General features: G+C 45.3%; 5 protein-coding genes across 9 annotated transcripts in view; 2 read left to right on the plus strand and 3 right to left on the minus strand.

Annotated features, from left to right (window-relative positions):
* LOC111068847 (serine/threonine-protein kinase 32A) overlaps positions 1–15,030 on the plus strand; it is a 29,374-nt gene extending 14,344 nt beyond the window's left edge. The window contains exons 1-9 of one of the 5 annotated variants that reach the window (XM_022358591.2): positions 1,994–2,330; positions 9,747–9,951; positions 10,668–10,723; positions 10,785–10,950; positions 11,290–11,360; positions 11,480–11,606; positions 12,367–12,492; positions 12,608–12,789; positions 12,857–15,030. In XM_022358591.2, the coding sequence (XP_022214283.2) occupies positions 9,897–9,951; positions 10,668–10,723; positions 10,785–10,950; positions 11,290–11,360; positions 11,480–11,606; positions 12,367–12,492; positions 12,608–12,789; positions 12,857–13,519 (1,446 nt within the window). In that variant the 5' untranslated portion in view covers positions 1,994–2,330; positions 9,747–9,896 and the 3' untranslated portion in view covers positions 13,520–15,030. Of the gene's footprint in view, positions 1–1,993; positions 2,331–9,746; positions 9,952–10,000; positions 10,520–10,628; positions 10,724–10,784; positions 10,951–11,289; positions 11,361–11,479; positions 11,607–12,366; positions 12,493–12,607; positions 12,790–12,856 lie in introns of those variants that run through there. The other 4 variants (XM_022358596.2, XM_022358595.2, XM_022358592.2 and 1 more) reach the window with 4 other exon arrangements.
* Positions 8,132–9,322, minus strand: LOC111068848 (ubiquilin-1). Its single transcript, XM_022358598.2, has one exon. It carries the CDS (start codon positions 9,198–9,200, stop codon positions 8,280–8,282), a length of 921 nt encoding a protein of 306 aa, XP_022214290.2. The 5' UTR covers positions 9,201–9,322; the 3' UTR covers positions 8,132–8,279.
* LOC111068846 (methenyltetrahydrofolate synthase domain-containing protein) lies at positions 14,694–18,450 on the minus strand. The gene is made up of 6 exons (XM_022358590.2): positions 18,238–18,450; positions 16,720–16,890; positions 15,945–16,660; positions 15,801–15,872; positions 15,520–15,739; positions 14,694–15,453 (listed from the first exon to the last, which is right to left on the minus strand). Exons 1-6 carry the CDS (start codon positions 18,317–18,319, stop codon positions 15,044–15,046), a joined length of 1,671 nt encoding a protein of 556 aa, XP_022214282.1. The 5' UTR covers positions 18,320–18,450; the 3' UTR covers positions 14,694–15,043.
* Positions 18,451–20,229: 1,779 nt separating this feature from the next.
* On the minus strand, positions 20,230–21,598 carry LOC111068870 (BTB/POZ domain-containing protein KCTD9). The gene is made up of 3 exons (XM_022358627.2): positions 20,970–21,598; positions 20,785–20,916; positions 20,230–20,727 (listed from the first exon to the last, which is right to left on the minus strand). Exons 1-3 carry the CDS (start codon positions 21,519–21,521, stop codon positions 20,413–20,415), a joined length of 999 nt encoding a protein of 332 aa, XP_022214319.2. The 5' UTR covers positions 21,522–21,598; the 3' UTR covers positions 20,230–20,412.
* A 312-nt stretch (positions 21,599–21,910) lies between these two features.
* Positions 21,911–23,339, plus strand: LOC111068868 (Golgi to ER traffic protein 4 homolog). The gene is made up of 2 exons (XM_022358626.2): positions 21,911–22,410; positions 22,464–23,339. Exons 1-2 carry the CDS (start codon positions 22,027–22,029, stop codon positions 23,091–23,093), a joined length of 1,014 nt encoding a protein of 337 aa, XP_022214318.1. The 5' UTR covers positions 21,911–22,026; the 3' UTR covers positions 23,094–23,339.
* Positions 23,340–23,522: the final 183 nt, after the last annotated feature.

Genomic DNA, 23,522 nt, shown 5'->3' on the forward strand with positions numbered 1-23,522 from the left:
GCAGTAGAATAATCTGACAGATAGTGAGATAATTGCAGATGCTTATGCCATGAATGAAAATACAAATAATAAAATTCTTGTGGATACAGCAAGGAAACTAACTAACAGAGATAATTGGATTTTTCTTGAACCTCTGGATTTCAAGATGCCACTGGTATAACGCTGCTACCTGCCAGAACGATACAAAATGATTGAAGGGACACTGGGGAAATCTTTCTGATTGCATGACAACGAAAATCCTCTTTTCCATGCACATCTAGTGGTTCTTTGTAATTGATTTAAATAGCGGATGTAGTCGGTTGCAAGTTACGGTTGCAGTAGCAAATCGGGGCGGGCCCCTGCAACGAGCATGATGTTAGAAGGTCAGAGTCTGCGTATGCTCTGACCTCGGCATTGAAATTGCTGTGAGACGACTCGTTTAATTCAATTAATTGAAATCCCAAACGGCGCCTGTTGCTTGGGGCGTAATGAAGTGCGGTGCGGCAGGTGGGCGGTGAGGTGAGGAGGTTCGGTCGGATATGGCAAAGAAAAAGTTCCCATGACCGTGGAGGAGCGAGAAACGGGGGAGGGGGAGGGCACCTGGCAAATTGAAATGGCAGCCAGCAGCAGTGGAATCCAGCAGGCTTCCCGGCCAAACACCGAGTACACATCCATCCTTGTTGGTGGCGCCTTTGTGTGCTTTGTACTAAGGCACTCTTTGTATGAGTATGAAGCCCAGCAAGGAGCAGAGAATGTGGAAAACAATTCGGAATCCTGTCAGATGGTCACACAGCACAGTACCTGGGAGCACTCTCAACACACCAGAAAGCTACACGTGGCTTGGGTGGCATATGTTCTTGCACGAGAGAGCGCTTGAATATATTTCCATCCAGCTTTCTTCAGCTGATATACCTTTTAGAAATTTAGCCATAGGACGAAGCAGTGGAGTGCCACGACAGCTACAGATACACATAGAAAGCGCCCTAGACCGCATTGGATCGTACGTATTGGCCCACTTGTAAGACAAACAACTTTGACTTTGTAGAATTCGAACAGCCTTTTAGGAGTATTCGGAGCGCGTGGCAGGGGTAGGGGCAGGCTGCGACGGAAATGCTCTTGATTGGGAGCATGTATTCCGGCAGAGGTATTTCGGTTGTGTGCCTCTCATTTCTATCTCTTTGCGGCATTATCAGCCGAATAAACAATGAAATTTTGAGTAAACAATGCGAACAGCTCACAAATTTATTTCCAAGGGGGGACGGCAAAGGACAGGGTCTCTGGTCGTGAGGATAGCTCCAGGTCCTTCAGGTGACTCCGGCACTCGCATGAAGAGCTACAAGTGTAAGCCCACTTAACGGGAGAGAATTAAAACGATGTCTGAGGAGAATATCATTTGGAGGCACTTTAAAAATAATTTCATTGAGTTACCCCACCCCTACTCGGCCCACCTAATACTCGTACTAGAAGGCAAATGCAGACAATAGCCGAGCCGAGCATGTGCTCCTGGCAGCAAGCTCCTGGTACCGGCTCATCCTCATCCGTCAGCGAGATGGATGGCTCCGTGTCTATCTGTTTATCTCTTTAGCTCTGGCTCGGGATGTATGCGACCAATCAATTTTCGTTTAGGATGATGCCCCTCTAGCCCGACCGGCAGCAAGCATCGGTTGTAAGACCCTGCCCTCCCAATCATAAGCATAACATAACGAAAATAATCACGATAATAAAGTGTAGCCAGAACCAGCTTGGGCTAATTGGCATTCATTCATAACACTCGGCACAGATTTCCCTCCGAAAAGAACTGCACTGCACGCTCTCTTAGCTCTCCTGCGAGTCTGCGCGCTGGTGTCTGTCCGCTCTGCTCTGCTTTGCTCTCTTCTCTTCTCTTCTCACACGGTGTGGCAGTCCGGCAACGCTGTGCGCGTAAAACCGTAAACAATGAGTACTGTGCATCCACTTACGAGCCGAGCATTCCTGTCCTGTTTTGTGTTTTGTCTTCTGTTGTTCTCCGGCAATGGCGGCCACCGGTTGTTCTCCGCGCGCTCCGATGGCACGGCCACAGACGCAGAGGCGCGATTCGTAAATGTGATTTGCCGACGGCGATGCTAACACTAACTGTAATACTAACGGCACCAGTAACGGTAATGAAAGCGGCAATGGCGCTTATCCATGCCCATAATAGTATATGTGTTTGAGTGCTTATCTTGGAAATCGCGTGACTTTTCGCCGGCTACTCTACCGCCTTAACATAAATATGTGCATATATGTATACATATACATATGTACATCCATCCATCAGGAGTTCAAAGTAACAAGAAGTACAATTTTGATGTGCTTTCCTTTTCCCAGTGCAGGTACCAAAACGAACTTACATATGTATGTATGTATGTATGTATGTATGTACATATGTACATTGTACATATATACAGTCCCCCTTTGGGTGTGAGGGTCGTGTCCTAGATGTCTTGGCATGTTTTGAGCCGACATTTTGGACCATTAACAACAGGCAGGGAGAATGTTGCGAGTGCAATTTGAATAGCAGAGCACACATACATTTTGCATACATACATATGTACATACATCATATGCATGCAAATATACGAGAAGGACGAGGGACCCACATCTTGGCAGTGAGCAATCTCAATCGATAAATTCAAAGGAGCCAAGTGGTAACCCCCTACCCACCATCTTAGGAATTCAAGAAGCACTTCCCCCAGACCCTAGCAAAAAGTTCCAAAGTGCGCTGCTGACTTAAGCAAATTTTGATGTGTCCGATTGGAGGGAGTGTGTTTGCTCGTGTTCTCGTACTGTTATTTTTGCTGCCCCAACTGGCAGGCGCGAGGAAGGGACTCTCCTTCCCTTCGGGATGTCAATGAACCCCGTCCGGATGGGTCCGTACCATTGAATTTACTTGTCAGCTCTGGGGGTGGTTGTGACTTCTGACACCACAATGCTTGTATGATTCGCCCGTCGATGTTGCTCTATTTTCCATCTATGATTATTCTAAGCACTAATTTTATTTTAATATAGATATATAGAAGCTCTCCCAATGTCTCGTTTAAACGCCAACTGAGCGGCTATAAACGTGTACAGCGCATCCACCGGCTCCACCGAGTCGCTTCAAATTATAGATTTTTCATCTGGCTATGATGATGATGTCATCATTCCGATTCTGATTCTGATTTGCAGGTTGATTGAAACAGAGTTCAGTTAAGGCAGAGACAGTGCCCACGGAACAGACTTGTACTCAATTCACTTCCACATCATGTCTAGTCGCAACCACATTTTCCATGTCCGAAACTTGATGCAATTCTGATCCAGTCAGTACTGATTCAAGGCAGGAAAGGCTTCCTTCAGGCTTTCACTAACAAAAAACTCCCTTCCTTTATACGTGGGTAATGGGTGGGGTATAAATATTAAAACGCAAGTAAATTTGTGTTTTAAATCGCCATAACATTTTCAAATCATTAAACGGACAACGGCGGCTGCTGTACTCGTAATCTGAGTAATAGTCGTATTTTTTGATTCTCTTAGGTCTCTGATCGTAAACACCAAATATCATAAAATGCAGCCGTTTACGAGGCCCTTCCCCTTTGGCCTTTGGAGCTTACGGCCGCCCATCTGCTACGCTGCTCCTCCTGCTCTTGGCATGGTATGCTCTGCGTTGGGATTTGTGTTAATGTGCTGTGAAGGAGGCGCACTCCGACACTTCCCCATATGAATTATGATTAAGTAATCTGAATAGTGAAGGCGTCGCCATTGTGGCGTTGTAGCTATACACACGCGTCCGGAGGGACGTGGGGATGCCGGCAGGTCGTGGGAAACATGTGTCTGGCGGTCCCCCACTCCCGCGTTGGTTTTGTCAACACTTGTAATCCTTTAAGGAGTTCGCGGAAGGGGGGACGCTGAAGGAAAGGACCCATTGTTGCAGGCCCGAGGCACGCCAGGGATTAATGCGCATTTTGAGCTTTCGTTTGTTCTGGAGCGCACAGTTTGGAGTTTTCCTGGGAATCGAGTTAGGAATTAAAACATAAGTCTGCAAGCAGCAGCCGCCACCGCTGATTGCTTTTTTAGATTTTCATTGTGAGGGTCTTATCCCATTAGCGGTAGGAGAACAATGACAGTATAAACGGAGAGCCAACGGGAAAAAGACCGTAAAAAATGCAAATTTTCAGAGCTGATTTCCCGGTGTCTGCTTTTGCCTTTCATTCTGCTGCTAATGGTGGGCTTGGGTCAGATTCGGCGCCATTTGTCTGAGCTCCGTCCCTTGTGGAAAATATTTTAAGCATTGGCATTAATTAAGCGCTCTTCTAATTGGAGTCTGCAGAGAACCGAACCGAATACAACACGTACCACGCAGCACGCCCCACGCCCGAGCAGCAGAATCGAGGCGACATTTTAATTGATTCTGCTGTCATTTGGCAGTCAAGGGAGCGATGTTTGATGCGTGTCTGCGAATGGACGGAACCCAGTGTAAACAGCTCCAGAGTCCTCGCAGATCGAGTTTCGCTTTTATGCTGTGTTTGCCTATGGCGCAGCACCATTTGATAAGTGCATACCCCATTGGTTAATGGCTAGCGGAGCGCACCCCACCCACGTGACCCAATTCGGTGCGCCCAAATCTGGCGATTGTTAATTATGTAAAATCGATAAGGGAAGTAGAGCCCCCGCGCTGATCCGGTTGAAATTTGATAAATTATTTTTGGCAGGCAGTGTTGCGTGAAATGTGAGTTGTGCAACTCCGGCTGGGTTGACGGAAATGAGTCGCAGGAAACAGGACAGAGACAGGCAAAAAAGGCCAGCAGAGCAGCTAAGCAGCTAAGCAGCAACGAACCCCTTTATCACTTCAGTCCCAGACTCAATACGGACCGCGAAGAGCCACTTGAATTTAAACTTGAAGTGGAACTCCGTTGTGTCACCCTTTGCCGTGCCAATGCTTTTGTCGAGGTAACTTCGTTTTCCGACAGATAAAAGCGTCTTATCCATAAAATCCGAAATCCGGTTTATGAGTGCTCTGTGGACCCTTTGGGCGGGCGCCTCTGCCCTCTCTCCCCTTTTTCCACAGCCACGCTCGCCTTGAGTGGGTGCGAGTGAGTGGGGTGGGTATGGTGAGTCGGAACACGAAAGGATTTGCATGTCAGCATCACCATTGGCATGTTATTCTCTGATGGTGCCCGCCGAATGTACCGTAAATCGTCCTTATAAATCGGTTCCCAGCCCGCCACACGCAACAGCTAGCTGTTCTCGTTGTTTCTCGCTTTTAAAGTGAATAATGGATACCACCCACTCTTGTAGCGAACGTAGACAATGTCTGAGCGGAGCAGGGTGCAAACGGTCCGCTTCCAGTCAAATTTTTACTCCTGGCGGATAGCGTATGCGCTGGAAAATTAATATTTAGCAAGAAGTTGACTTGGGGCTCTCCCTGGCTGCTACCGCAACTGAGGCTGGCCACAAACCACAGCAAAGTTGACGAAATTGTTTCTCACGTAACTCAATAAAGGACTTCTAATTTAAATAAAAGCAGCCAGAGCCGCAGCCCACGTCAATCTACAGAGGAACAGACCAACAGGGCCAGGTGCATATACATACATACTACCATTGACGGCAGAAAAAAAAGAAGAGAAAGAATCACGTTCGCTGACTTCTCCACTCCCAATGGGGATTTCAAGGTGACACATGGCTCAGGGATATCGTATACTGCTGACTGGTTTTCTTTTCCACGCAATCACATCAAAGGACAGTCTGAGCTGCTGATGTCTCTCCTGGTGATGGTGTTGGTGCCGGTGCCGTAGTGCCGTGGCGCCTTGGCTTTGTCGAATTCATAAAATATTTAAATGCAAAAATGAGCATGCAAAACGGACGAATGTTTCGCTACATTAGCGATGAGAAACACAAAAGCGCCTGCCACCCCGCACCCGGAGGCCATTCCCGCTCCTTTAAGCATTTAATGAAGCAGCTAGACTTTGGAGCAATTTCGTTAGCTCAGTCGGCACCCGTGGGACACTTTTTCCCACCAACTTAATGCCATTGTTCCCGTCGCCGATAGCGCGCTCAAATGCTCTTCGCCCTATGAAGTTAAATACCTAATGGGGTCGGATGTCCTTTTCATACACTCTCTCCCCCATTCTGGAATTAATGAAACACAAAATACAGAAATCATAATATTCATTCTGTTATATGTATCAAGTCTGAAATTAACAGGGAGTTTTTCTTTCTTTCTTACGATAAACAAATCAAGGACCATTCCAAACATTCTTTGACGGAGTGTAAATCAATACCATGGAAGTGTACTCCATTATTTCGTTGGTCGGAGCGTACATATGTATATATACATGTATATTCTTGATCAGGAGGACAGGAATCTCTATCTGGATAGATCATTCCTTCCTTGTATCAGAATGTTTCCAATCCTGGGGATTGGACTACCCAAGCGTAGTGGAACTTTTAAACAACCATTTGCGACAGCCAGCGTGATGGAAACCATCAACAAATGTACATACATATGTACATGTGTATACTGATTTGATGGCGTGTATTTGTGGTTGGTGGCGAATGGCGTAAAATTGATACGTTTCCAATGACGCCGGGGAAACGGAACCAAGCAACTCCTTGATAGACGAGACGCGATGAGAGCTGTCAGGGGCTGAACGCAAAGACGTCTTGATGGATAGATCTCTGAAGGAAAGGAAAGCAACGGCTCATCCAGCGGAAGCAGGAGTGGGACAACAGAAGCCATCCAAATACGTATGCCAGGCACGAAAAAATTGCTCCAATCAATCATAAAAAAACACTGGTTCCAATTAATCGCGGCGTGGCATCACTTGTGGTTGTTTATGCCAATGGTGAAAAATATTGAGATGAAAACAAAACGACTAGAATCGAGTTTATAACTAAACAGAATATTTCGAAAACATTAAACTATTTTTGAGTCGCATGGAAACTCGCGTATTTGACTTTGAGGTGGCAATATATTGATATATACGTACATATATATGTAAATATGCTTGCACTATGTGTATGTATATGCAAGCTTTATCGTTAAGCTTATTTCTGAGTCAAGCTCCAAAATATGTAAAGCTAGTTAAGAAGAGGCAGTCTAAAACAGATAACGACTGAAGTTGGTAATAAATATCATTTAAGAAATAAAAAATTGCTGAGCTATTATTTTCTCCCGCAAATCGAGTGATCTGCGAGAGTGGTAAACTTTATTAAAGACCAACAAGACTATATTTTATGGGGAGCCGACATATTCACTACGAGATCGAATATGGTGGTTGAAAATGGTTTTATTGTTTTTCGCAATATTTTCCAGAAAGATGAAACCCCATTTTGAAACATTTTAACATATTTTCGCAGCTTTTTTGGCACTCATAAGAAAGTATTTTTAGAACCAGTCTTAAGTCTTAATAAAGCCAGTTTCGACGTCAAGAAAACGTAGAATTTTCGCTTAACCGTTTCTCTATAGATTTTTATGAGCGATACCTTAAACTACGCATAATTAATGCACCTATGCACAAAAAATACAAAAACAGGATATAATTTTGTTTCGACATTTCCTGAGCATTAAAACAAAAAAATTTAAAAAAAAAAATTGAGAAGGAACATTTGAGTTGCTTCTGGGGACGCGACTCTACTTATACCCGTACTCGGTCAGTATTTACATTTTTGGACTTATTATTATTTAAAATTTTAGTATTAAAAAAAATATATTTTACATTTTACATTTTTTTGCTACATCTGATATCTACATCTACTATGTATATTCTACATCTAACATGTAGATTGTACTGAACGAGGCAGAATGTGCGAGCGAGAAAGAGAATGAGTAGCGGGTCTCTTGCTGGAGTAGGTGGGGTAAGCAACTGAAAATTAATTTCTTCATTCTGGCTATTGATCCAATCTTAATCACATTCAGCATTCGGATAGATATGGTAATTCTCTACGATACTGCGTTTTTAGTTTTATCGTATCTTTAAAATTGTGACTGCCACACTCTTTTGCCCTTTGTGGGGGCGGAAGTGAGCGGGCCGAAATTTTTGAAATACACTTGTAATAGTGTGATATCACATGAGCCTGGAAACCAAATTTGGTTGCCCTATCTTCCTATCCGGCCGCTATACATATCTCGCTCCCTCCGCCAGGGGACGCCACTGGGTCAGGGGTTAAGCCACAGTTTATTTAATTTGTTTAATACATTAAACAGGCGGTATGTCCGTATGTACCATAGAACAGATCCAAAACGTAAAAGTGTGCCGAGGGTGTGTGTGTGCGTGCATGGGTGTGTGTGTGTGTGCCGGGAAGGGTCATTGCTGCTCCAGACGGTCCCAGAATTGCAGTAGCTTGATAGCATTCTCCAAGCTACCCGACGAGAGAACCAGAGCGTTCATGTTGTAAATATGATTATCGAAGCCCATTTCGATCAGCTGCTGCAGCTGCTCGCGATAGCGCTGTTGCAAAGACGTGTACATAGCACTCAAAAATATGGACATGGCCTCAGCGCCGCCCAGGTTCAAGGCGTTGCAGGACGACTTCCAAGGGTTGGGCAGAGGTTGTCTGTTCTCGAGTCCTCGCTGGGAATTTGCGCCATTGACAGGGCCGTGTGAGAATTGCTGATAGGTCGAGGCCACAGTATTCTCGTAAGATCTGCGCAGGTTGCTGTCGATGCGACCGAGCAGATGGGACCCACCAGGGACGAGCTCCATGCGTTTTATTAACATATCCCGTCGGTTGCGATCATACTCCAGCTGGGCCGGACTGGGGGCCTGCGAAATCACCGCGCACCATTTGTGAGTGCTCTTGATGTAATGACGCTTCGCCCCATTCTTCTTCACAATGCCCTTCATGCGCGCATCACTCTTTACCAGGAACTTAAGCTGGACCGAATTCATCATATATTCCAAGCAGTTGACTGGCTTCGACCGGATCATACGGTCCCGCGACGTCAGTTTCGGGCACGCGGCCACAGTGGTCGGAGCGCTGGGCGCAATGTCGCGACGGCACACCACATGCACAACGACGCCAGAAGTGATGCCAATGGCGTCGATAGTGCCAGCATCTCTGAGCACCTGACCGCCAAAGACCAGCACAATATTGTGAATAGCCTGCTCGAAACGCACGGCCACCAGGGCACGCAGGTTCCGAACCAACTCCCTCTCGCGCACCGAGACGACTACCTCGAAGAAGCTTCCTTTCGCCAATATGTTTATGGCGTCGCCGCGGCTCATGGCGATTACTTTCTAGTGCCGTCCAGTCCAGTAATATGTTTTGTAGATATTTGGATCGGTTGTGTTGTTGACTGCTGAGCGGAATTTTCCGACTGAATTTTTCTGGCTTGTCTGTCTGACTTGGGTAAGTTTGATTCCTGAAGTTTTCGTTCAGCCAGCTTTGATGGCAGTGAACCGGATACATACTGATGCTCGACTAGCGCACTTTTTTTTTAAATTAAGAGTATCAGGATTATAATATGTGCCACACTCCTTTTATGGGAACATCTTTTCTTAAAAGGTACTTTTACCGCACGTTTAGTTATTATTATTAAATGGAGATAGCTAGCGATGGGCACGAGCTGCAAAACCTAATGGTTATCGACATTACCAACACTAAATATTTACCAACACTAAAATGCCTAAAGAGGCACAAGCAAAACTTAATTTGTTTCTTAGACGGGGCCGTAGATCAACAACAAAAATGGGGCTATGGAGATCGTATCCGCACACATGTCGGACCATTTATTCCATTTCCACTCAGCCTCACTCTGTCTGTCGTTTCAGACGGATCGAGTTTGCAACTGCCTCCACAAGTGAGAGTCAACAAGCAAACAGACCAGCGGCGAGGACGGACGAACAGCACAGGAACAGGCCAGAACCGCGGCGAGGTGGATCCGCTGGTTGGTGAGACTGAGACCCATTAATGTAGCAGCCATGGGCGCCAATACATCGAGCAGAGCCGACGCGAGTCTGCTCGCCGACGATGACGGTGAGTGAGGATGGGGCACATCAAAACAATTAGCTTAGAGAGGGGCGAACTGAAAGCAGCTCGTACAACCCAGTAGCCCAGCCTTGACTGAACATATTGAAATCGCACACGCACGCACCCTACCCTAACTAACAGAGGAGCCGAGGCGGGGCCATGGAGCTGTGGAGAATGGACGAACTGTGCCTGCTGAAAATATTGAAATGCCTTGCTCTGCCTGACCAGCTGGCCATGCTCCAGTGCTTCGAGCGGTGTCGCCCACTCCTGAGGCACATCTGGCGCTTGCAGCTGACCGAGATTGAGCTCAACCTGCTGGAGGTGCCGCTGCAAAAGGACGACTTCGACTTCCTCCTGACCAATGGCCGTGCGCAACTGAACGAGCTGAGGCTCAACTATCTGGGCAGGGAGCATTTTGAGGTGCTTGTCGGGCACAGCTTTCCCCAGCTGCGGCTTCTGGAGGTCGATGTTCTGCCTCCGTTCTTCCTGTCCCCGCGACTCTTACATCAGTTGGGACAGACCATGCCAAGGTCCCCCAACGACAATGAGCTGGCCGACAGCGCCATTCAATGCAGTACTCGTAGCTCGTAGTTAGATATTTTAGGGGGTGCGAACGGTGTTCAATTTTCAATAAAAGTGTTCTGAAATCTCTGGGAACTGATGAGGTCGGTTCTCAAATTCAGTCCGCAGATCTACTCATTGCATCTCTGTTACATTTTCAGTTAATTTTGACCACTTCCAAATACTGCGTGCCATCGGCAAGGGAAGTTTCGGCAAGGTAAGAGCTGCTGCCCTGCATCCCCTGGGACTTTACGAGATGAACAATCTAACATTCACAGGTCTGCATAGTGCAGAAGCGTGACAGCGGCATTCTATATGCCATGAAGTATGTGAGTCGCACCGCCTGCGAGATGCGTGGAGCGCTTGGCGGTGTCATCAAGGAGGTTGAGCTGCTCTCCTCACTGGAGCATCCGTTTCTCGTCAATTTATGGTTCTCGTTTCAGGGTAAGTGCACACAAACACAAGCACAAAGCCCGCACGCAGACAGACAGACAGAGACAGAGCCAGAGCCAACAAACACCGTCATAAGTACGAGTATGCAAATGAGGTTGCCACTGCTACCTTTGGCCGCTTAGCAGCTCCGTTCCTGATTCTGTCTCTGCTCCTGGAACCTTTGCCGTTGCCGTTTCTGTTGCTGTGGCTGATTGCCAATCAAAATGCAAATTAACTCTGTGCATTTCCTTTGAAGCCCGAGACTCTGACATTTATACTCGTATACCTTTCATCCTTCTGACACACCACACCACACCCCACCTCACCAACACCAACACCCCCCATTCGCAGACGAGGAGGACTTATTCATGGTATGCGACCTGTTGACTGGTGGCGATTTGAGATATCACTTACAGAACCGAGTAAGTCCGCACACGACAACTCGCAGCTCTCAGTTCCAGACTCTAACCATATTCTCCCATTGCCATTGCCATTGCCACTCCCACTTCCGGTCTCGGTCCTATATCCGTTCTCCTTTCAGGTTGAATTTTCCGAGCAGAGTGTGGCCTTATTAGTGTGCGAGCTTGGCAGTGCGCTGGAGTACCTGCAGACGCAGCGGGTGGTCCACAGGGACATCAAGCCAGATAATATTCTATTGGATGATGGCGGTGAGTATGCGAAGAACAGGACTGGCTGCGGGTGGCCAAGCGTCGTGAAACTTTGACTTTTCATTTTCTGAGACAAGACCCAGGAAATCCACGTCTATAATTCATAATAATGTCATTGCGGTCGTGCTCAAAAATGTATTGATTTAATTCGGCAAGTTCTGTATCAGTACCCAGCCACAGTACGGCCACTGAAGCTCCTCCGGAGACGGCCATGGGGACATGGCGACCGACCGACCAGAGCTAACAGTCACGCAGGGCGAGGAGCAGACAGTCTGGCGGCTGTGCTAGGGGTCTATTTAATGACATTTAGGTGAACTAACGAGGTGTTCTTGGGGCACGTTGGAGCATATGATCCGCGGTGTATTGGATATGGTATATTGGAATATATGTGGTATATGGTATATATGGTATTGTGAGTGCCATATATTACGGGTATTGTGGAAATATTATGATGCGAATTTTTATAAGTTGCTCTTACCAGTGCACCCTCTTATTCCACTTATTCCACTCAATATTCTCGAATGAATTTCTTTCATGAACATTGCAAACAGCATTAAATAATAATTGTTATTGCGTTGCAAGCGAAGAGGGGGCCATGGGTGAAACAGGACGAGTGCATAGACACTATGCATGTATGCATGAATCCATGCAATGGAAAGCCAAACGCAATTAGATTACCACCCACTTCGACGCCCAGTTGAAGGAGCCACTTGCATGCATAAAGAGAGTCCCGCCCCCACTGACAAGAAATTAATTCCAGGACACGCTCATTTGACTGATTTTAATATTGCGACGAGGCTGCAGAAGGATGCGATGGCCTGCAGCATGTCGGGGACGAAGCCGTATATGGCGCCGGAGGTGTTTCTGTGCGCCCTGGACGAAGTGGGTAAGTATGTCTGCCCAGGCAGCAAGTGAATTAATTCAACAAGACCCATGTCCTGCAGATGGAGATGGAGATGGCGATAATTGACTGCTTCCTGATAGTTTCAATTTAATTACAGCTGGCTATAGCTACCCAGTGGACTGGTGGTCCCTGGGCGTTGTGGCCTACGAGATGCGCAGCAACGTCCGCCCCTTTGTGGTGCACTCGAACACGCCCTTGGCGGAGATCAAGAACATCCTGAACACGCCAGTGCACTATCCCCGCTATTGGAGCAACAACTTCATCGATCTGCTGCAAAAGGTAGGTTGCCTGCGTGCGCCGTGTATCGAGTGATTTTCGTATCAAATCCCGCACCATATCCTTGCAGTTGCTCTCCACTTATCCCGGTGGCAGGATCAGCACTCAGCAGGAACTGCATCAGACACCGTTGCTGCGGAACATTGACTTTCAGCAGGTGCTCGACAAGAAAATAAAGCCCATCTTCAAGCCACCCGAAGATCACCTGAACTGCGACCCCTGCTTGGAACTGGAGGAGATGATTGTGGAGACTCGGCCGCTGCACAAAAAAAAGAAGCGTTTGGCCAAACAGCGGTCGGCCCAGCGAGACAGCGACCCCGAGACCGTGTTGATCAAAGAGTTCATCGTCTACAATCGCTACAAAGAGCTCAAGCGGAAGGCCATGGAGCAGAAGGAGAACGACTGGCAGCGTGAGCTCGAATTGGCCATGGCCAACTCCATAGTCAACAGCTTGGCCCCCATACAAGAGAGGCCCGCCTCGTCCACTTCCACGTCTATTAGCCATGCAACAAACCCCGCGATCAGCACTCCCAATCCCGCTCCCGCGCCCACGCCAGCAGCCACGAATTCGCCATCTGGCAACACAAGGTGCTCCGCCTGCAAAGAGAGTGAAAGTATTGAATTCATTGACCGCACGCCGTCCCCGCAGGGCACAGGCGGCGGAGCTATAACTGCCACCCCGACACGGCTCAGCAGCATGTTGGACAAGGCAACGAGCACGGCACAAAAGTAGTGTTAAACTACGATTAGCACCCGAACCCTCCGCACGGAACTAATAATACATATGTGCGTATGTATCATCGTATGGAAACGCAACAGGTTTCACTGCAAACACAAACAAAAGCCCCACGCCCCAACCCCCCACCACATAGGCCTGCACACCGAACCGCAAGATGATTTGGCTGGCAACCATCCAAAGAGAACCAGAACCTATTTTTCGAGTTTCGCTGAATTTCACCTTTGTACGTGTACTTGTAGATGTAAAATACATAAATACAAATAATATACGTATGTATAATTTGATATATTTTAGGGTATTTCTATTGCTTATCTAAGTCCTAGGTCTAAGTCCCCTTGTACATATGTGTGTATGTATGGTTAGATGTTAGCTGAAATCAAAATAAATGTAAAGAGGCACTGCACCAAGCGGGGTTTACCTCTACTGGAATATGTTCGGAAGAGCTCAATAAAACTCGCAGCGTAATTTCGATTTTTTTTGAAGTTTTTATTTCAAGTTATATTTCATTCATGTTTCACATATTTTTTGTAATGCCTTTCTTTGTATAAAAAAGAGTAAATAATTATGTTCTGTATGTATAATTGTTGTATTCACGCACTTGTTGATCTCTCGTTAAATATATTAGTTTTGGGTTGGTGTTATTATTGGGTTCTGTGTCTGTGTCGAAAGTGGCTAAACACTAACCAAATTACGATAATAATCTAATCCCCTTCTGTATATTATTTTATCAGCAAAATGCAACATGTTAATAGTTTGTTAATTTCTCTGGTTCAATCCGCGATCTCTCGATTTCATTTGTGGGCTTTTACTGTTATGTTAATATTACATTTTACGAATATCATTTTAACATCTTTCACCCATCATTCCCATCTCACCCACCCCGCCGTCAGCAGCTCAACTGCATTGGGGGGTGTGGTGCGGTCGGAAGATGGTCGCTGGGTCTCGTTGCGAAGGTGAGAAAATAGAAAAGAATCAAGAAAGTCCCCAGCATGGGGAACGTTAACTCGAGAAGCGTTAAGAGCAAGTGTGTGAATGATTGTTTCTCAGTAGAAATCGTGTTCCACTCTGCATTTGTGGAAGGAGTATTTCAAAGATTCAATTAAGTTGAATAGCTTACAAGGTTTAACGAATTTTCCTTTTGTTTTTTTTTAAGCAAAAACAAATGCAATTGTTTAGAAAAGCGTCAGTTATGTGTGTGTTCTGTTCTCTTTAGAAAATCTGCTTTTGCTCTTCTCTTTTGGTTTTTTTTTTTTGTTTGTTGTTAGAAGAATGAAGGAGAAGAAACTACAAGCTGCAAAAATGATGTTCCGAGTATGTTTGTGTGTGTGTTTGGGAGATGAGTGTAAGTGTGTGTGTGTATGTAGTGTGTCTGGAGTTCGGCTTATGCTCATTTTTTGTTTGTTATTTTTCGGCTTTTTCTAAACAAAATGTTACTTTTTTTCGTTGAACTCCATGCGTGGCGCTGCTGGCGGACATCCGCCGCAGCCGTTTGGTGGCTGCGCTAAGCGTTTGGTCATACTATACTGTGGTGGTGTCCACAGACTCGATACGTGCAGCGCTCGCGTCTTCGGCCTCCACAGTAGCAGGCTCTGCCCCATTCAGCGCACCGCCATCGACAGCGTTGCCCTGCTCCTCGACAGCACCGGCATTGGCAGCGCCGCCACTCTTTTTGGTGCCAAACTTGACCAGCTCGACGTGTACGTTAATGGTTTTCGTCTGCGCTGGCTCTACAGACTCGGCTGGCTCCGACTTCGCCACAACATCACCCTCCGCACCAGCTGCGACGACCGGAGCCGGAGCCGACTCGCCACCGGTGGTGATGGTCAGCGAGAGATCGTTCAGTGATTTCAACACCTTGTCGACATCATCCTGTGTGCTGGGAGTGCCATTGCGGTTGCCAAAGTAGAGGAAGCACTTGCCGAAGTGGCCTGTTCGAAAAAGCGCGAGTGAGTAAAGAGACACCGTACTCCTCGAGTTTTTTTTTAACTACATACCCTTCCATGCGATCGACATCGGATTGCATTCGCGCTTGCGAAGCTCACTCTTCAGATCCTTGACGCGAATATCACGGGTCAAGTTTGTCAACTTAACGCAAAAGTCACGCGGCCCGCGGTTTTTCTTCTTCGTCTGACGACGCTCGCCAGCGCCACCCTCATCGAACTTACGATCCTCACTCTTGGCACCTCCCTCAACTCCAGACTGATCGCCCTCAGACTGCAATTAAATTAAAGTGTGAATAGGGGATCCGTGTGGCACGAGCTAGTATCAAATTAACCTTGGTTGTGCGTCTGCGGCGGTTGACGAAACGACCCCCCTTTCGACGTGGTGCGCGTTTCTGGGTGTTTTCCTGCATCGGTTAGAAATATATCCATATAATTAATATACACTTCAATACAGATTTATCAATGCTTTTACTTACGCCCTGTTGTTCGTTGTCAGTCTGTGAGGTGGTGCGTGCTGGGTTTCCTCGTTGGAAGCGACGACGCAACGGCCCACGACGGCGCCTATTGTTTTGATGCTGCTCAACATCAGTGTCCTCCGCCTTCAAGGCAATTGTCTTGCCTGATCTCTCCTCTTGCTCCTTGAGCTGTTGCAGAACGGGCAAGATCTTAAGGCGACGTTCGGACAAAATCTCCCAGAAAACACCATTGGGACGGGGCAAGCGCTTTGCAACGCGTATGACCTCGGTGGGCGTTACGATAATGTCCACTGGTGTGTCGTACTTCTGAAACAGATTCAAGGGCAGAGTGTCCACCACCTGCAGATCGTGCACAATCGTGGCTATCACTGTGTCCGGCGTTATGGCACCCAACTCAATGAGCAGACCGATGTCCAGGTCAGCAAACCCATTGCCACGACCAATTCGATAGCCCTCGCGTGAAACTACGACGGAGCCAATCACCACAAGATCAAGTTTCAATTTGCTCTCCAGTCCAATTTCCGTGCGGAAATTGAGAATATCCTGGACGCGCAGAGCCTCTTTCTTCTGTTCCTCGGTGGCGTCGGCTGGTACATCAACCTTAAGGCACAGCGCCGACGAGTCGCGGGTGCTGGGCAAATAAACAGACTTGTCGGCGAGCAAAGCCTGTTCCTTAAAGTCGTGAAGAGCGCGATCGATGTTCACCTTGATGTGCTCTGTGGAAAGAACAAACATAAATGGGTTTTCTATGTAAGTTTTTACTCAATCCACTTACCGGCCTTCTTAAACTCCTCCTCCTGAATGAGCAATGCAGCAGCCTTATCGGCATCCACAAACGCAGGAATCCGATTGAATATGTTGTTAAATCCAATGCCAACCTTGCCCTCCTGGATCTTTTTCCAGGTCTGCACACGAAGCGAGCGCTTTGTGGGCTCCACGGGCTGAGCTGTTGAAGGAAACAATTGGTCCAACATATTAGTTTCGCGAGCATCACATTACACGTAATGCAAAGGTAAAAAAAAAAACCAAAAGAGAGCGGCGGTTGCCGCCTGTTCTTATCGCTGACCCGAGCTCATAGCAGATACATGTTATCGCGCCAGTTTTATGCTGGAATGAAAGCGAATATATTTCGCAGCTGATACTGGAGCTGATAAACCGGTTTCCACGCCCAACAATCAAATATCAGCAATTTAGTCTAAACAAACACTACCAATGCCGGCGGGGGAACTGTCTTTCAACAAAAAAATCTGCATGGAAAACATTCGCAAGGGTTGCCACATGTCTGAATTTCGGTAGTATATGCACATGAACACACACGCATGCATACGTACGTGTATGTGCAGAAATAATGATTACAAACAAATTCTGGTGCACATGAATGCACTTGATTATATGTACTTACATTTGTGCAGAAAAGAATTGCGTGAGCGTGTTTGAAAATTCAATTTTAAAGCATTTAAATATCGATATTGACGCATGACCAATAAGTTGGCAACGCTCTAGCACACATACAGACATACACGCGCACACACACATACACGCACTAAACATTTCTCGGCGATGCGCTCATCAAAACGCGAATTTCTCAATTAATATGTATGCATGTGAGTAGTGATGTGTGCTTGTGTGCGATTGTGGGAAAGGGGCAACCGACAGGCGACAATAATGACATTAGCACGGGCTAAAAACTACACAGATCGAGCAAGAGCAGTCAAAATGTTTGCCGAAAATGATTCACTGTGTACTATTTGCGGTCACCACTACTAAGTGGTAATTGTAAGCAGCCGCAGCAGTTTTAGCATAAGAATGCGCGCCTCGATGACGTAATTAGTATCAACAACAAAAACTAAGACCCCGCCGACCGACATGAAAAAAGCGGGCATGTACAGGCAATGTTTTTGTTGTACTTTTTGTCATCTTCCTACTCTCATCCTTCTTCATCCGTGATTCTTTTTGATTCATAGTTTCGTTTCGGCAATTTGACAACTCATTTACCGCAAGAGCCGCATAGAAAGAAATATGGCGGAATTTTTGACAACTTTTTTGTGCACTGCATGTAAAATGGCCGAATGTAAACGGGGGGAGTGAGAAAAAAGAAAAAATATTCGGTTAAGCTCCCTGCTTCGCTACAATTATGCCCTTGATCCCTTTTAAAGACAGAGAAATAGTGCAATGCACCAACTAAACACATATACGAGCACGACGCAGAATATTTATGATAACATTCTCACACTCGCGCAAAATACATGCAAGTTTTCTGTTCTACTTCGTCACTCTGACGGCAAATACTTACTTGTCGACGATACTTCCTGGGCTGTGTTAGCGCCATTCTCCGCGGCGGCTGCAGCGGGATCTGCGTTGCTTGGATTTTCCATAGTAATTCGTTTATAAATTGTGTACTTAAACTGTTTTTTCTTATTTTTTTTCTTCAACAATTTTTCTTTTTCACTGAACACAAGTTACACGGCAACGTCGTCTTTCTCCGGCTGCTTCCAACAAACCACGTTTCTGACAGTTTTCGATAGGATTGTTGATATTATATCGATGTATCGATATGGGTGATATTTTTAATTTTGATGCAATACTATCGGTACGATATTTTTATCTCTAATTATATCAAGAATCGATATTTTTAAAAACTGGCGATCAAACGAGACTTAACCCATTTAACACCCCTCTATTTAAAAAGTGGAGCTCCCTTTGTTAACCGTGGAAAAGGCTCCTTGTAGCTCCATCCTTCTCTTTACTTACAAAACAAAAATACCAATGATATCTTTCACCTGTAATGCGTAAAATATGTTAAAGTTACATAAATCTCGTGGAAATATTAAATATCGACAATGGGATAATATTCTATTTTATTGATTATTGATTTTGATATTCAGTTTAATATTACTAGCTAGTTAGCCCTCTCAGCCCTAACAAATAATTTTATCCGATAGATAAATCAATTTTCTACAAGATTGGCTAGTTTTCAGAAGTTCTTTTTATTGCATTGTTTACAGTTTCAGTATTTATTGGTAAATGAAAATAATTCCCACTTTAAGCCAATTAATTGAGGAGACAACCAACCCGTCGGAAAATGTCGCGTGCATCAAAAATTGGCCGTAGCTACAAGCTGGAGAGATTCGGAGAACTTCCTCCCGCCACGAACTATTTTTACTATTATTTTAAGCTACTACTTGCTTAAGTTTTACATGTATTTGATATACAATTGTTTGGTTAAAAATTGAGCCAAACTAAGCCCATTCTAGCGTTCCTGTTTTTAGAAAACTTTATTTTTGTGATCAGAGAAAGTGGGATCTTGTTAAATTTGAGAATCGTACATTTATATTTATCTTGGGAGTCCGCCAGATTCATTTGGCCATATAAATCCACGCCAGACCCGAGGTCTCCACTTAGCCGCCGGCCCACCATCAATAACAGATATTTTTTGCTTTTTGTACCCAAAAAATACGATATAAGTGCCGAATATTTTTCTTCACAAGTCCGCTGAGTACCACAAAAATATCCATTGATAATTTTTTAAATCATATCATTAATAAAAACGATGAAGGAGATTCATTGCTGCTACGTTCCCGTTAGGAACATGCGGCTCACACCACGAAAAAGAGGGGAAAGTCACCACAAAAGAGGTCTCTTTAACTCCAAAAAGAGACCAAATATTGAAAAACCACCACGATTTGAGAGCGAAAAGTTTCGGTATTTTTTTGTGCGCTAAATGGAGTTTGGCGGTCATTTTGTTAAGTCTGTTAATATATTGAAAAATAAATATTTGACATGATTTGTTTTGTACCGAAAAGTATAAATTTTCTACCGTAAACGGTCAACCTATCGCACTAAATTATTGTAATGAAAATTGAAACAGAAAACTAAAAAATTTGTATTATATTAATTATAATTTAAAAAAAATTATATCCATATGGACTCTATCCTGTTCCATTATCACTTCCATCGACTTTGATTTTTTTCTACCTATACTTATAATATTTTCATACTATTTCATATCGAGAGAAGAAAACTGTTTCACATCTTAAAAAACTATTTAAGATAAAATTAAAGGCCAAGGCAACTGACTATATATAAACTTAGCTTTAAGCGAAGTCATTGATGCTTTTATGAAAAGTAGGGCAAGGAAAGATTGTAAAAATAACTCAAACCTTTGTTCAATGTTTGATGTACAATAATGTTGTACACACACACACACACACACACAAGCCTTTCGTTACTGCTTTCAACAGCTATCAAATTGAAAAAATGACAACGATACAGAGGCGGTAACATATATTTTGAAATTTAATCCTAATACTGTTTATTTAAGGGGCTAGGTTTTAAAACTGAATTATTTACAAATATTAATTTAAAATCGTAATCTGCTTCAATAGTTTAGACCTCTACGGAGATATGTAATTGCACACGGTATTGTCCCTTCTATGTAGCTAAAAACAACAAATTAAAAATGCTTCCGTCAACGTATGGCTTGCGACATGTGCAGGGGGGTCACCATTAGCGTCAATTCGGCATCCTTTAAGTTCGCTCCTCGTAGATTTGCTTCCTGGAGATCGCTTCCCGACAGATTGCACCGTTCCAAGTCGGCCCCGGCCAGAACGGCAGCCCGTAAATTGCAATTCTTCATGTTGGCATTCTTCAGGTTGGCCACTCGCAAATTGACACCCGCCATGTTACTGCTCTCCAAACAGGCGCTTTTTAGATTAACGCCTTCCAGATTGGTACGCACGCCTGTGGGATCCTCGAAATTGCACCCGCGTAGGTTGGCCCCTTCCTAAATTGATAGGGACCTTTAACCACCAATCCTTTACAGTATTTACTGGTATCTTACCATGTTGGCGCAAAGACCTCGCACCGAAACCAATTGCGCGCATTCCAGGTTCGCATACTGCAGATCCGCTCGCTCCAGGCAACAATAGTTAAGGTTGGTGTGTGAAAGGTTGCAGTGCGACATGTTCGCGTACTATTGGATGTAGTAGCGTAAGATACAAGTAGTAGAATGATGTGGCAGCTCACCTTAAAGTTAATGTTGCGAAAATCTAGCTTCCGTAAATCAGCTCCGGACAGATTAACTCCCTGAAAACGCAATTCCGTTATGACGGATGTTTGTATGATGGCCTTTATAACATCCATCCTGGTAAGTGGTCTGTCGCTTTGCGGTTCCTCCTGCTGGCCAAGACGCTCCTCCAAATGCGTTATCAGCGAGTAAATGCCAAAGAATCGTGCCTCCTCAAGAACTCCCATCACGCTAACGTTAGCGTCACAGACAAACTGGCCATGCCTCAAGTAATTAATGATGGGCTCAAAGTAGCGCGGACTTCGGTCAATCAAATAGGCCCCCTGCTCATCCTTTTCGCTGGGCTTCATGCTGCCATCCTGCAGGAACATTCGCGCCAGCATAGAGTCCGGTTCTCTGCCAACCAAAGTGTCTATAGTGGTGGTGTATATCTGACCGCCGACATTCAGTTTGACCCAGCGATTGGGGGCAAAGCTAGAACTGGCGACGGCAAGGTTTACACTGGCCGTCTCGTCTTCTCCAGTATCGCTTTCCTTCGGCTCATTGTCCATTTATTTTTGGAAATTAGACAATTGTTTTTGCTTTTTGTGTGTTGATGTCGCTGTTGCCTTGTCTTCTTCTTGTAGAGGTGGAAGAACATCGATATTACAATCGATGCATCGATGTTTTTTTTTTTAATTTTTATAAACATCGATGTTAAGGGGCGGAACATCGATGTTTAGCTTGTACGTTTTTTTTCTATATTGCAATGAAAACGTGTTTTAAGAAAATGAAAATACTAATACAATTTTTTTTTAAATACAAGTACAAATTTTCGCATGTTATTCTTGTTTTATTGATAGCTTCCAAGAAATCGATATTTGTCTCCAAAGATCTTCTTCTCTAGACTAATCTTGTCATTCACAGCGAACATGCAATTGTTGTGTCATCGGCAATTTGATTTCGATAATCTATTCATCGGGATGTATATACATATAAATATAAATTTATAAAATTAGACTTCGAAATCACCAAGAAATTGCCTAAAAGTCCAGTGCCGCATACGTGTTATACACAATGACCACCACCGAGATTGCCAGCAGCAGCTCGACTTCCAACTCCACGGGCCAGCGTGGTGTTAGTCGTGTACTTGCCAAGTTGTCTCATTCTTTGGCCGGGGGGGAGTTCTACGAAGCCCACATGATGTACAGAACGTTATATTTTCGTTATACGGCGCAGAAACGCTACCAGGACTGCCTGGACTTGCTTTTTGACGGGGCCCAGAAGCTGATTGCCAAGGAGCAGGAGGGCAGCGCGGCTGACCTGTGTTTATTATTGGTGGATACACTCGAGAAGAGGGGGCCACTGCCTGAGGACACCGACAACTTCCTCTGGGTGCCTCGCTTGGGCGCCCTAATACGAGGTCTTAGCTCAGGCACAGTGGAGCGTGAGACACTGATTGTAAGTAATGAAATGTTCCAGAGGAATGTATGCTAATTGTATTGTCGTTACAGCAACGCGCCATCAAATGGAGCATTTCTGTGCACGGACAGTACGGGCACCCGGTCTTGCACAAGCTCATTGCTCACGTTTTTTGGACGGAGGGCAACATAGAGGCGGCCCGTCACCACTATCTCCTCTGTCAGGACGGCAGCCTCTGTGGTCGAGTTCTGATTGAAATCAGCCAGAGCAGAGGCTTCCAAAGCGAGGTGGATTTGTTTCTGGTGCAAGCCGTTCTTCAGCAACTGTCGCTAAAGGATCGAAAATCCGCCGAGGAAACGTTCATTGAGTACACACGCTACCACCCTAAGCTACTTAGACACGAGTTTCCCTACCAGGAGCCCCTGGTCAACTTTTTGTACTTTCTGTTTCGTTTGATTGACACAAAGAGTGTGACGGGCTTCCGTGCCCTGCAAAAGCTCTACGATCCGTCGCTAAAGCGCGACACGTCATACTTAAAGTACGCAACGAAAATTGGAGTCGTCTACTTTGATGAGCAGCCGGAGACCCATGCCGGACCTCCCGGATTGGGTGGGATGTTCGGCGACATTTTCAGTCGCCTGATGCAAGGCTTTGACGAGGAGGAGGCGGAAGATCAGAGCACGCCCCAGAGAAGGCAGAACGTCAACAACGAGCTGGACTAACAGCAGTTAGTCCAGCGGCAGCTTCGTCACGAATGGCGGTGGAGAGCTACTTGGTTCTTTCTATTATTGTGCGCTTTTAGTCAACGAGGTTCATTGGCGCTATTGCACCGGACTATTCTTTTCCTTGTTATAATTTTAATATACTGTATGCAAAATTATTTAACATAAGCGTATAGTCGCAATAATTGCTATGTAGATTCCATAGAATTTCGAATGGAAAATATATGATATATATTTCACCAAGCATATATCGTACTTCGTAATGATATTATGGGAGTGGGTCGCATGGGAGACTAATATTAAATGAAATGAATGGTTCTGTTCTGTTTTTGACTCTGTAATGGGACATACCACATTTTCACGGAACCCCTTTATATTTACATATTTGAAATATTTCGATGTGGCGACGTCACAGTTATAAAAACAATC

Source organism: Drosophila obscura, unplaced genomic scaffold (genome assembly GCF_018151105.1).
Source record: "Drosophila obscura isolate BZ-5 IFL unplaced genomic scaffold, ASM1815110v1 contig_4, whole genome shotgun sequence".
NCBI lineage: Eukaryota > Metazoa > Arthropoda > Insecta > Diptera > Drosophilidae > Drosophila > Drosophila obscura.